The sequence below is a fragment of the Vipera berus genome (assembly GCF_964194415.1).
Source record: "Vipera berus genome assembly, chromosome: 12".
Lineage (NCBI taxonomy): Eukaryota > Metazoa > Chordata > Lepidosauria > Squamata > Viperidae > Vipera > Vipera berus.
The window spans coordinates 10,146,744-10,159,344 of NC_138215.1; the positions used below are offsets into that span (position 1 = coordinate 10,146,744).

The following is a 12,601-nucleotide window of genomic DNA, read 5'->3' on the forward strand; positions in this document are numbered from 1 at the left end:
GTATTTTATTAGATTTTGGGGGGGGGAGGTTGAAGGTGGCCAAATTTGTGTTTTTTGCAATAAACCTGCCAAGGTGGTCTCTGAAGCCCCCAGCCTCTCTTGCATCAGTCCTAGAGAAGGCACCATCTGCAACCCGGCGCTCACCATTGGGAGTCACTCTCATTTCCCAGAAACCTCCCTGCAGCTAGAAGTTGCTCATCTGAAGGGTGCCAGGTTGCAGAAGGCTAAGTTGGATGCAGGCCGAAGAGGCAGCACCCAGCGCTGAGGAAACGACCTCCTTACTAATAAAGGAGAAGATTTGTAGCGCAGGGTTGACAAGAGGGGGTGTCCTGGGTGCTTCTCTGAGCTTGCAGATCTTTCATTATCCAAACTAGGTGACATCTTTGTTTGGGTAGTGTTACCTGGTTTGGGTCCAATGAAGCCTCTGCAAGAAAACCAGCAAGCTCAGACAAGCCCCCAGGACACCCCCTGGTTCGGCCTTCAATAACATTTCCACCTTGAAACTCAAATACTCCTAATGAGAAGGAAGGACTCACTGGAGAAGAGCCTAATGCTGGGAAAGGTTGAGGGCAAGAGAAGAAGAAGGAGACGACAGAGAATGAGGTGGCTGGATGGAGTCACTGAAGGACAGAAGCAACCTAGAACTAAGAACTAAGGAGAAACTTCCTGACAGTTAGAAAAATCAACCAGTGGAACAACCTGCCTCCAGAAGCGGTGAATGCTCCAATACTGGAAGTTTTTAAGAAGAGACTGCCAACAGCCATTAGTCTGATATGGTATAGGGCACAGGTCTGCAGCCCGCGGCTCCGGAGCTGCATGCGGCTCTTTCAGGTGTCTCCTGCGGCTCCCAGTCCTCTGCCATGTGCAGTCCAAAAAAAAAAAAAAGGGGGACTAAAAAAGTTCAACCAATCAATTCAAATATGCAGGGTAGGTGCATATCTCACCTTGGCTCCACTCTTCAGTCAAACCCTGTTCTGCACATGCGTGCATGTACGTGCATGTGCACACATTTTTTGCGGCTCCCAGTTTTTCCTTTTTTGAGGGAACCGGTTCCGAGTGGCTCTTTCATTGTTTCAGGTTGCTGAGCCCTGGTATAGGGTTTCCTGCCTGAGCAGGGGGTTGGACTAGATGACCTCCAAGGTCCCTTCCAACTTATTACCATTATTATAAGCAGTAGGCGTGAGCTTAAATGGACTCCAGAAGACGGTAGAGGACAGGAAAGCCTTGAGGAACGTTGTCCATGGGTTCGCGATGGGTCGGACACGACTTCGCAACTTAACAACAACAACAACAACAACATTTCCACCATCTCAGACTAGAAGGGATGATGTTGCCTAGTTTGGGTCCCGAAACGTCTGCAAAGAAAACAAGCAAGCTCAGAGAAGCACCAAAGGACTCCCCCCCCCAACACACACACACACACACACACACACACACACCCCACTCTTATTTCCTTCCCGAGCATCCCCCTCCCTCCCTCCCTCCCTCGGGAGGCTCTTCTCCCCCTCCCGTCTCGCAGCGGCGCCCGGAAACTTCCCTTTTGCCTTCTGGCCAAGTTGCAAGAAGATCGGCGGGGCGATCCCAAGCGGCGGCGTTTCGAACCCAGGACTTCCCTTCGCTTTCCCTCCCTTCCCCTCTCCCTCCTTCCCTCCCTTCCCCTCTCCCTCCTTCCCTCCCCTCGCCCTGCAAAAGTTACACCCCCCCCCCCTCGGCTCCGCCTTGCCTCGCCTCGCCTCGCCTTGCCCTGGCTTTGCCTGCGCCGGCTCGGTGGGCAGCTCGGTCGGGAGAGCGGAGGGAGATGGAGCCGCCCCGAGGCGCGTGAAACCGGCAGGGCGGGCGGGAGAGAAGCGGCGCTTCTTCTTCTTCTTCTTCTTCTTCTTCTTCTTCTTCTTCCTTTCGTTTTCGGCGTGCCGGGTCTGGGCAGCCAAGCCGCCTCCGCCGCCCGCCCGCCGGATTCCTCCGCCGAAGACTGGGGTGGGAGAAGAAAAGAGAGACGGGCTCGCCGGCTGGCTCCTTCCACCGCCCGACCATGGAAGATGTGAGTAAAGGCGCCGGCTGCGTGTTTTGAAAAGGCTCCGCGTCCCGGGCTGAGAGTTGTTGGGTGGGGGGGGGGGAAGGGGAGGGTTGGTTGGTGGAAACAAAAAAAAAGTTAAGTTTCCAGTCCTGTGCGCGGTTTGGGCTTGTTGGAGAGGAGAGGAGAGGAGGGGGCAATCCCAAATCCGGCAGCCAGCGTCCTTCCCTCCCACCCCATTTCTCTCCCCCCCCACCCCGTTTTTGGTTTTGTTTAAACCCGGACTTTTTTTTTGTTTTGCTCCAAAGTTAAACTTGGGTGAGTTTCAAGCGGGAGGGTGGGGGGGGGTGGGCGGAAGGAAAGGTTCATTAAATGCTTGGGTGGTTGTGTGTGTGTGTGTGTGTGTGTGTGTGTTTGGAAGAGTTGATGGAGAGGGAGGATGGAGGCCTGGTGGGGGGGGAGGTGGGGGGGGAGAGACGAGGGAGGGGAAGCGAAAAAGGCCTTTTCTCCTTCCTGACACGAAGCGGAGGGAATTCAGAAGAAGAAGAAAAAAAAAGGGGGGGAAAAAGGCTGGAAGGGTTTGTTTTTTTGGGGGGGGGAGGGAGGAGATCAGCCTGGGAAACCGGGGGGGGGGAGCTGGGGGCGGGAAAGTTTAGTTGTCTGATAGTCCCCAAAGTTGATAAAAGATGATGAATTAAGGCGGGAAAGACATGGAAAAGTCTTTCCATGTTGATGGTCCCAAGTTCCTGGCAAAAAGCAATGAGACAGTTCGAGAGGTTTATTTTTATTTTATTTTAATCCCATTTATATCCCGCCCTTCTCCGAAGACTCAGGGCGGCTTACAATCTAAGAAGCACAAACCAATGCGCTTAGCAATAGCCTTCATTCTATGTATATGCCTGCTTATTAGGGCTTTCGCACCCCCCCCCAAGCGGCATTATTACAAAGTCAGCTTATTGCCCCCAACAATCTGGGTCCTCATTTTACCTACCTCGGAAGGATGGAAGGCTGAGTCAACCTTGAGCCTGGTGGGACTCGAACCTGCACTAATTGCAGGCAGCTGGTGTTACTTAAGGAGGCATTAGCCCACTGCTCCACCAAGGCTCTTGGTTAACTGTATTGGTGTGTGTGTGTGTGTGTGTGTGTGTGTGTGTGTGTGTGTGTGTGTGTGTGTGTGTGTGTGTGTGTGTGTGTATTAGGGGTTCAAACCTGGCTCTGTATTTTGGGCAGGTTAAGTGTTCAGCAAGTAGCTCTTCACCTTTTGTAAGGTGAGGAAAAGTGACTGGCGTTCAGATTTGATGGGCAGCAAAGGGACTGACCCGCTTTCTCACTTCTTGGGATGGAGTGAGCAAAGCTATGGTGTCTTGGGGCGCCCTCCAGGCCGCTGGGCACACAGCCTGCCTTCCCTCCCTCCCAGCGGTTTCTGTCCCATTCAGTCCTGTCTTTTTGCATTCTCTTTCCGTCCTTCAGCTATCCTGGCTGTGTTCGGAAGGCACGTTAAACCTGTGTTTAAAATAATCATGGTTTATTCATTGAGTCTCATTTCCTGGGTTTGTACATAAACTATGTACAATGTATCCGGCATCCTATGTATCCGGCATCCTAATTTGCAAAAAATAATACAATAATTATTATTATTATCTGGGAGCCAAGCTAACTCACCTTTGGAATATTGCATAAATGTAGCCTTTCTGTTTGCTTTGTTTTTGCACTGGGAGGGGGAGGTTAGACTAGGTGACCTCTTGAGTTACCCATCTAACCTTCCAAAGAAGAAATAGATGTATGAAGTGCTGGACTTGGGGGAAAGTTCTGGAGCCTTGGATTCACGCAATCTGCCATCCAGTACTTAACAGCATTCCTGTATCCTTTTCTCTAGGATGTGAGCTGCTTAGGTAGCCCAATAAAATAAAACGTTGGCATCCCCTCTCTGAGCTCCAGGTGCCAGTGGATGTTAGGGGGTTGCCACAGTTAAATGGGGGATGCAGTGGCTCAGTAGGTTAGGATGCTGAGCTTGTTGATCAGAAGGTCGGCAGTTTGGCGGGTCGAATCCCGAGTGCCGCGTAACAGAGTGAGCACCTGTTACTCGTCCCAGCTTCTGCCAACCTAGCAGTTCAAAAGCACGTAAAAATGCAAGTAGAAAAATAGGGACCACTACGGTGGGAAGGTAACAGCGTTCCGTGCGCCTTTGGCGTCTAGTCATGCCGGCCACATGACCATGGAGACGTCCTCGGACAAGTGCTGGCTCTTCGGCTTTGAAACGGAGATGAGCACCGGCCCCTAGAGTCGGAAACGACTAGCACGCATGTGCGGGGGAACCTTTACCTTTTTTACAGTTAAATGGCTGGGCCTAAAAACACCCTAAAGGGGCTTTTTCGATTACAGATCCCATCCTGTTTCTCTGTTGAGAGCTGTAGCTCAGAAAAACCTTTTGCTCAGCATTTGGTTTAGAAGATGCCACTGTTCATCCCTTGCCAGTTGCATTAAAAAGCCTTTGGAGGTGAGGGGGGTGGTGAGGGGAGATGCATTGATTTAAATTTGCATTTCTGCAAAAAGCAAAATCTCTGTGTTGCTATCTTTAAAGGAAGTATTTCTTCCTGTATGCCGGAGAGGAATTGCTTCCCAGAAGCAATTCTAGAATGAAGACTGGTGTAGAATCAGCTGAAAGGAAGGTGAGGAGGTCTTTTTCCTAGGAAGCTGATTGACTTATTACTCTGATGTGAGTAATGTGGGAAAAGGCTCAGCCTGATGCCAGGAATGACCAGGATTATCAAGCAGAGAGCTTCTGGCTTAACATGTCGTGGGGACCCTGGTGGATTGTCGTTTATTCAGGAACTTTACCAACTGCAACTTAATGCAACCCATGGCACCTATTGTTCCCGTTTCCTGAATTGTAACTGCTGTCTCGCTGCTCTGAGGTTGCAAAAATAGAACTTACAGATGGAAAACTCCAAAGAGACCTGTTTCGGTCACATCATTTTTTATTTTTTATTTTTATCTTTAGCTTGGGAACTTTATAGAACGGTCAGCTCTTGTCCTGCAAATATAATATACCATTCTTTTCAAAAGAATGTCCAGCATCTTTTGTGCTTCTGAATCGGAATTGACCCTAATCCAGAGCAAACCACTCGTGTTCTTGACTTAAAAGAATTTAAATGATTCGTTTGTCTCTCTTATTTTTTTGCTTTACAACTCTTGTCTGTTCAAATGGGGGTCTGCCTTCTTCTACCAACAACCTGTTTGCATTCATTCTGTCAGGGCACTTCTAACCTGGCAGCGCAAGCCATTTTTTTTCTGCTCACAGGGGCTGTTCCACACACACAAAAAATGGCTTTTCACAGGCCTTTCAGCTGTTCCGCCTTCTCAGAAGAGGAAACAGCCTTTTTAATGCTTTATAAGGATATGGTAATGGTACGGTGTAAATCTGCTGATCTGTCTCTAGCTGCCTGCCTGCCTGCCTCCTGCTGCAGAGATATTTAAGCTTCATGCTTAAAGAGATCGGACATTGCTTGAGAATAGGGAGGTGAATCTTGAGCTGCAATCATAATCCACAGGTAGCTATTAGAGGAGCTGTCAAGATACACATTTAAACTGGCATATCTATCAATCAATCAGAATAGAGCTCAAAGGGACCTTGGAGGTCATCTAGTCCAACCCCCTGCTCAAGCAGGAGACCCTATACCATTTCAGACAAGTGGCTGTCCAGTCTCTTCTTAAAAACCTCCAGTGATGAAGCATCCACAACTTCTGGAGGCAAGCTGTTCCACTGGTTAATTGTTCTCACTGTTAGGAATTTTCTCCTTAATTCTAGGTTGCTCCTCTCCTTGATTAGTTTCCATCCATTTTTTTTAAACTTGCCTTTAGGTTCTTTGGAAAATTAGTTGACCCCCGTTTTTTGTGGCAGCTCCTCAAAATACTAGCATATTGCTATCATGTCCCCCCTCCCAGTCCTTCTTTTCATTAGACCAGACATACCCAATTGCTGCAACCGTTTTTTCATAAGTCTTAGTCTCCGGGCCTTTAATCATTTTAGTTGCACTTCTCTGCAAGCAGGTTTCTTAAAACCAAGCCAGGGAATTTATTTTCCTTCAGATACCACAAACAAGTTACTCCTGGCTTCTTTCATCATTGGCCAGGACGATTGAGAGCATCTCTCAACACTGGTGAGTTAACCAGAAAATTACAGCTGAGCAACATCGCAGATTTCCATTCCATTGTCTGAACAGCCCAGCATTGGCTTATGGTAGCTGATAATGATTTCCCCAACTTGAACTGGAGGCTAAGCACAGTAGGCCTATCCAACATGCAACCCTAAGCTAAGCATTGCTGCCTGGATTTGCACAATGCATTAGCCTAAAACATGGCTGGCTACTTGGTGATTCACCCTGTTGTGCAAATCCAGTCATTTCATGCAAATTATTCCTTTCAACCCTTGTGCAGCTAGGGAGTAACCAAAGAGTGATTTCCTTCCTGTCTTTTCTGTTGGGAAAAAAACACAGGAGTTTTAGCTAAGGTTGTGACTTCGACATTGCGGTGATTTTTCCAAATGAATTAACACACAATGTAAAAAGCTGGCAACTGCTCCTGTATTTTGAACTTACGTCCTTGAGAACTTAAGGTATATAAAAGTTACCTTGCTGGATCGTTTGATACAGTTTTGTGTTTTTTTCCGCATAACTGGACAGTCACCTGCTTCTGAACAAGTTAATGATGCTCTCGTCCTTATGTTATTGTTTGCTTTCGGCATCTGGGAATATTTTTTTTAATTGCCGAAGGAATACACATTTACGGATAGGTTTAATTTATTTTTAAAACCTTTGAGGCTAGCCTGCACCTCTTTATTTCCTTTTTAGACATCCTTTCTTTACTTGAAACAATTTGCTTCTTATTTCATAATGCTGTTTTTACAAACAAGGTGTGACAACTTCACTCTGACTGCCGCATAGTCTTCCAACTGTGTGAAGAAATAGGAAATAATAACAATTCTTATTTATATTCTGTAATTCTGCAGACAGTTAAGCTACTTGGAGCTTAACTGTTCATGCCCAAAGTTTTCTCTGAAAAGCGTGTTTTTTTTAGACCCTTTTTGTTGAAAGAACAATAACAAAACCTATAAGCCACCAATCTGAGCTTGTGGGTGGCCGTAAGCTAATGTACAACCATGGCTGTTCCCTTTCTCAGTACTGGCTTCCTGTTCTTCACCTCTATGGGTGTCATGGAAACCATACAAACAAACCCTAGCCTCTATTTTAACTTAAGGGTTGGAATGGGAAGGAATTTGTCCTGCATTCTGACCTGGTTTATATAACCTTCAAAGCTATTATGTAATTTACAGGGTAGTCCTTGACTTAGTGACTGATTGCTTTCCGACTATTTGGTGTTACAGACAGAGGTCAGAAGGGGTACTTATGACTCACGTTAAAAAATTCTGACAGCTACAGCTGCCCCTCCTGTAGTCATGTGATTACATTTTAAGCAGTTGGCAACTGGACCTCAGTGACAGCTGTTTGCAAGTGACCCGTGATCACACTGAGGATTTCCAGGTAACGTTCAAATTCCAAGCCCAGAAAGTTTTACATTATTTCAATTGGTGGTTTACTGCAGCGAAATTATTGTAGGCTCAAGAGATGGAAAGAGTCAGCTTTGCCCACGATGGAGGAACGTTTGGTCAAATGGACAGATCTTGCTGATCTGGATAAACTTAACTTCTTTGGTTAGAGAAAAGATACTGTCTGCATTTATTGGTGGACTGAAAGCCCCCAAGGGACTTTTGGCACAGAAATGGAAAAAAAATAATAAACTTGTGATTTATGGTTTTGACAAATAGACAGGATTAGATCAGGGGTCCCCAACCTTGGCAACTTTGAGACCTGTGGACTTCAACTCCCAGAATTCCCCAGCCCGCATTGCTGGGAGTTGAAGTCCACAGGTCTCAAAGTTGCCAAGGTTGGGGACCCCTGGGATAGATTATAGAGAGAAATGACATAACTTTGGAGAGAGAAGTTAAAATATAATTGTGCTTATGCACACTGTGGAGAATATCAGAAGTCAGTTTTGTACCTTCCCCCCCCCTTTCTATTTTTCTTTAACCTTTTTACCCCTTTCTTGCACCTCTCTCTTCTTTTTTCTCTCTCTTTCCTTTTTTTATACAGGTAGTCCTCGACTTTAGTGACCGTTCAAAGTTACAACGGCACTGAAAAAAGTGACTTATGACCGTTTTTCACACTTTCGACCGTTGCAGCATCCCCAATGGTCACGTGATCAAAATTCAGACCCTTGGCAACTGACTCATATTTATGACGGTTGCAGTGTCCTGGGATCCCCTTTTGCGACCTTCTGACAAGCAAATTCACTTAACAACCGTGTTACTAATTCAACAAATGCAATGATTTACTTAACAACCGTGGCAAGAAAAATCGTAAAATGGGGCTAAAGTCACTTAACAAATGTTTCACTTAACAACATAAATTTTGGACTCAATTGTCGTGGTAACTTGAAGATTACCTGTATTAGATTGTGTTGTTGTTGTTTTTCGAATGTCTTGACATACAACAATGTCAATGTTGCTGTCAGTTTTACCAACCTAAATATATTTTATTTTATTTGCTCCTTGGAAGAAAACTTAGACAAGGAAGAAAGGCTTAATATATAATCTTGACATGGTATTTTGACTTGCATCCAGCCAGTGTAGTGTCAGAAAGAATTGAATTACTGTAACTTGGTTGCACGTGTACCTTGCTATTTGCTAAAGGGCATCATGCGAATCTACTGTCAGAACATGGCCAGGTACGTGACTTTCTGCTTCATTCAGACAACTACAAAAAGAAGAATTAGTATGAACAAAGCTTGCAGATTCCAGCAACTGGAAATACTGCTTTTCAAAGCAGTTGCAAGCATTTATCGTTGACCTATACCTGTTTATGAAGAAAAAATCAGGGGCATTTTTACTACAAAGTTCATTGTGATGCTTTCACGCAAGCACCCTTGTACACAATATTATTTGGGAGCAAAGCATACAAGATATTAGAAGCTACAGTATTTTGTGTAAGTTATTTGCAGGCTGTCCTGAAGGCTGCAACAGCTTGAGGCTGCAAGTGCAAGAATAAGTGTTAAAACCATCCTGTTTCTAAAAATTACATCAAAAAGACTTCTGTTAGAAGTCCCAGTATGCCTAAATTTGTACACAGATCTGAAGGTTACAGGAAAGACACAACTTCCTGATATCATAAAGTAGATTTCTTTTAGAGCCTCTAAGCAAGCTATCAGTAGACAAAAGTCTAAACCATGAAATTTGGTTATACCGTATCAGACTGATTTCAAATTAATAGAATAGAATAGAATAGAATAGAATAGAATAGAATAGAATAGAATAGAATAGAATAGAATAGAATAGAATAGAATAGAAATTGCATCGTCTTCTCCATCTTTCCCTCAACACAAGCTCATCCATATCTAACCCTTCCTGCCCACCCTCTCTTCTAATCCAGTAAATGGCCAGGAAGGAAGCAGCAGTTTTCCACAGATCTGGACAGATTTACTGGCAGAGAAGAATGTTGAATAGTGCTTAATGTTAGCTGGTAGATCCTGCATCCCAAAGGATATAGGTTGTGCACCTTGTTCTAAGACAAACAATTGTTGGCAGTTCTCTGCAGTATAGCAAGGACTTACTCATTGCACTTTAGCTTGGTTAAACATCCTTTGCAACCATCTGATTCCAAATGGGTCTTTTGTTTCCAACATATTATGTCCCTTTCAATATCCCTCTATGCATCAGCATCTTTGAATGCACAGACTAAGTATTACTGTTATTTCTTTCCTTCCCTCAGGTGGTTTGCCTATTTTTTAAAAAGTTTGGATCCAAAACAATGTAAACCCTTATTCCAGGAAGTTCTAATTTGGGAATCTGATCAAGACAGGAAGGCCTGGTATCTAAAGAAAGCGATTTCTCTTTTTAGCATCAATTAGGAGAAACTTCCTGACAGTGAGGACAATCAACCAGTGGGACAGCTTATCCCCAGAAATCCTGGGTGCTCCATCACTGGAGATTTTTAAGAAGAGACTAGACAATCACCTGTCTGAGATGGTGTAGGTTCTCCTGCTTGAGCAGGGGGCAGGACTAGAAGACCTCCAAGGTCCCTCTCAACTCCTATTCTATTCTATTCTATTCTATTCTATTCTATTCTATTCTATTCTATTCTATTCTATTCTATTCTATTCTATTCTATTCTATTCTATTCTATTCTATTCTATTCTATTCTATTCTATTCGTAGCAAAATAGAACTTGAGTGGTGCTTGGCTTGGATAATGGAAGCCTCTTGCCCTTAGGAATCTTGGAGGAAATCACACAGAGCATAAAGTGTACATTTTTTTGGAAATGCCCTGGGGGATTCTGATGCAGTGATGTGCTCAAACCTGCTAATGGTGGAGATCCAGGCGATTCCAAGATCAGAAGTTTTTTTTTTTTAAAAAAATCAACAAAAGCACCAGACCATCAAGGACAGGCTATATGGTTGAAGATCTGTCCTTCAGAATGGTCTCTGAAGTTTATTTCAGGGTTTTAAAAAGAAAGACTTAAAAGTTGCTTCTCTAGGTTGCATTCTGTGAATGAAGTGTGCTGGGTAACAGCACTGGCCAGAAGTATTCACGGGAACCTACTGTACTTGCGGTTCAGTATAGCATAGAGGTAGTCCTCGAATTAAGACCACAATTGAGCGCCAAATTTCTGTGGCTAAGCGAGACATTTGTTGAGTGAGTTTTGCCCCATTTTACGACCTTTCTTGAATCCCTGCAGTTGTCAAGGTAGCAACATGATTGTGAAGCGACTCTGGATTCCCCATTGACTTTACTTGTCAGAAGGTCGCAAAAGGCGATCACATCACTCTGGGACACTGCGGCCGTCATAAATACGAGTCAGTTGGCAAGTGTCTGAATTTTGATCACGTGACCATGGGCATCCTGCAATGGTCGTAAGCGTGAAAATCGGGCATGTTACTTTTTTCCAGTGCTGTTGTAACTTCGAGCGGTCACTAAACAAACTGTTGTAAGTTGAGGACCACCTGTATTCCTCTTTGTCCAGGAATAACATTGGCAAACGTTGGAACAAACCACGATTCCAGCAATAGGTTTGTTGCCTTTCACGTCTTGCAAGCAAGCACGATCTTGTACCTCTCTGGTACTGTGTGACAATGTCTAAATCCAGATTTAGCACTGGGTTGCACGTCGGTGAATGTTTCCCAATCGGCTTGAGCCAGGAGGGGAAGTATTGCTTTGTGGACAGCCAGGCTGCAGTTATTTTTTTAAAAAAATCCCATTTATATCCCGCCCTTCTCCGAAGACTCAGGGCGGCTTACAATTTAAGCACAAACCAATGTGCTTAGCAATAGCCTTCATTCTATGTATTTAGGTGGAGAAACCCAGCTTAAGCCAGAGGCCTTATATTTCTGCCAGGGCAAGAAGCTAAACTTGTACGTTAGGCTTTCATTCCTTTTTTTTTCCATAACTCATATTAATGGGAAGGAATCTTTTAATTTTGGGTTTTGTTTTGTGTTTCCAAAGAAGAAGAAAAACTCGAGAAACATTCTCTTGGCTTCAGAGCAGTATTCTTGCATTTATTTCATTATAAATTGGCCACGGGGACTTTATGTATGAACATCCTGTACTTCAACGTACAATCATCTTTCCAGCATTTACCACCCCACTTCCTTGGCTTCTTGTCCTCCATTCAAGCTCAAGGGGAGGCTTCAGATCACTAAGCACGGAGAGCCAATGTGGGCTGCCCTATTGTCCCTGTTGGTGGTGCCTCTGGTGGGAAGAGTTAATAAAAAAAAAAGAGCTTCCACAATGCAATAAGAAAGACATTCAGGGCCATCCCTACCACGGGGCAATGTGAAATTGTGGTTGCAAATGACAGATGTTGCAGCTCAGTCATGAAAGCATTCCTTTGTGGAAGGCACAATTGGGTGAGCCTTACAGCCTGCCCCAAATGGACCTCAGATGTGGTGGAAGACCTCCTTGTATCAATGTTCTTGAACGTTTCACTTGTTTGGTTGGTAATCTGGACCTAGAACTGATGGAAAGGGCACCGTAATGCTTTGACACAAGCCCCGAAATGTCTTGGGTAGTTTGCATGGCATGTGCCAACAAGTATTTTCCTGTTCACCTTCGACACATGTACTTTGACGCAGTATTAAGTTTGGGCGTCCTTTGAGCTACCCAGATGTGTTATTTATATTTTAGCAATGTATCACAATAATAGAACGTCTCTGAATTCACGTTATTATTTAAACCAGGGGTCTTCAAACTTGGCCCTTTTATGACTTGTGGACTTCAACTCCCAGAATTCCTCCGCCAGCCTGCCTGGCTGAGGAATTTTGGGAGTTGAAGTCCACAAGTCATAAAAGGGCCAAGTTTGAAGACCCCTGGTTTAAACCATAATGCTATTTTTTTCCATTTGGGCCATGTGTGGTGGGTGAAAATTGTCTTTTGCTTATTGAACCACAGTTAAGGGACTCTCCCTCATCCCTGAGGTTTGGAAATTCAGGACTTTTGCAAAAGCAGTTTATGAATTCCTGGTAATATCTTTCTTTTTTCCT

General features: G+C 44.7%; 1 protein-coding gene across 1 annotated transcript in view; it reads left to right on the forward strand.

The window, feature by feature from the left end:
• Nucleotides 1–1,736: 1,736 nt before the first annotated feature.
• The window catches only part of PLEKHO2 (pleckstrin homology domain containing O2), a 29,198-nt gene continuing 18,333 nt past the window's right edge, over nucleotides 1,737–12,601 (forward strand). The window contains exon 1 of the mRNA XM_081337523.1: nucleotides 1,737–2,038. Within this exon, the coding sequence (XP_081193649.1) occupies nucleotides 2,030–2,038 (9 nt within the window). The 5' untranslated portion in view covers nucleotides 1,737–2,029. The remainder of the gene's footprint in view (nucleotides 2,039–12,601) is intronic.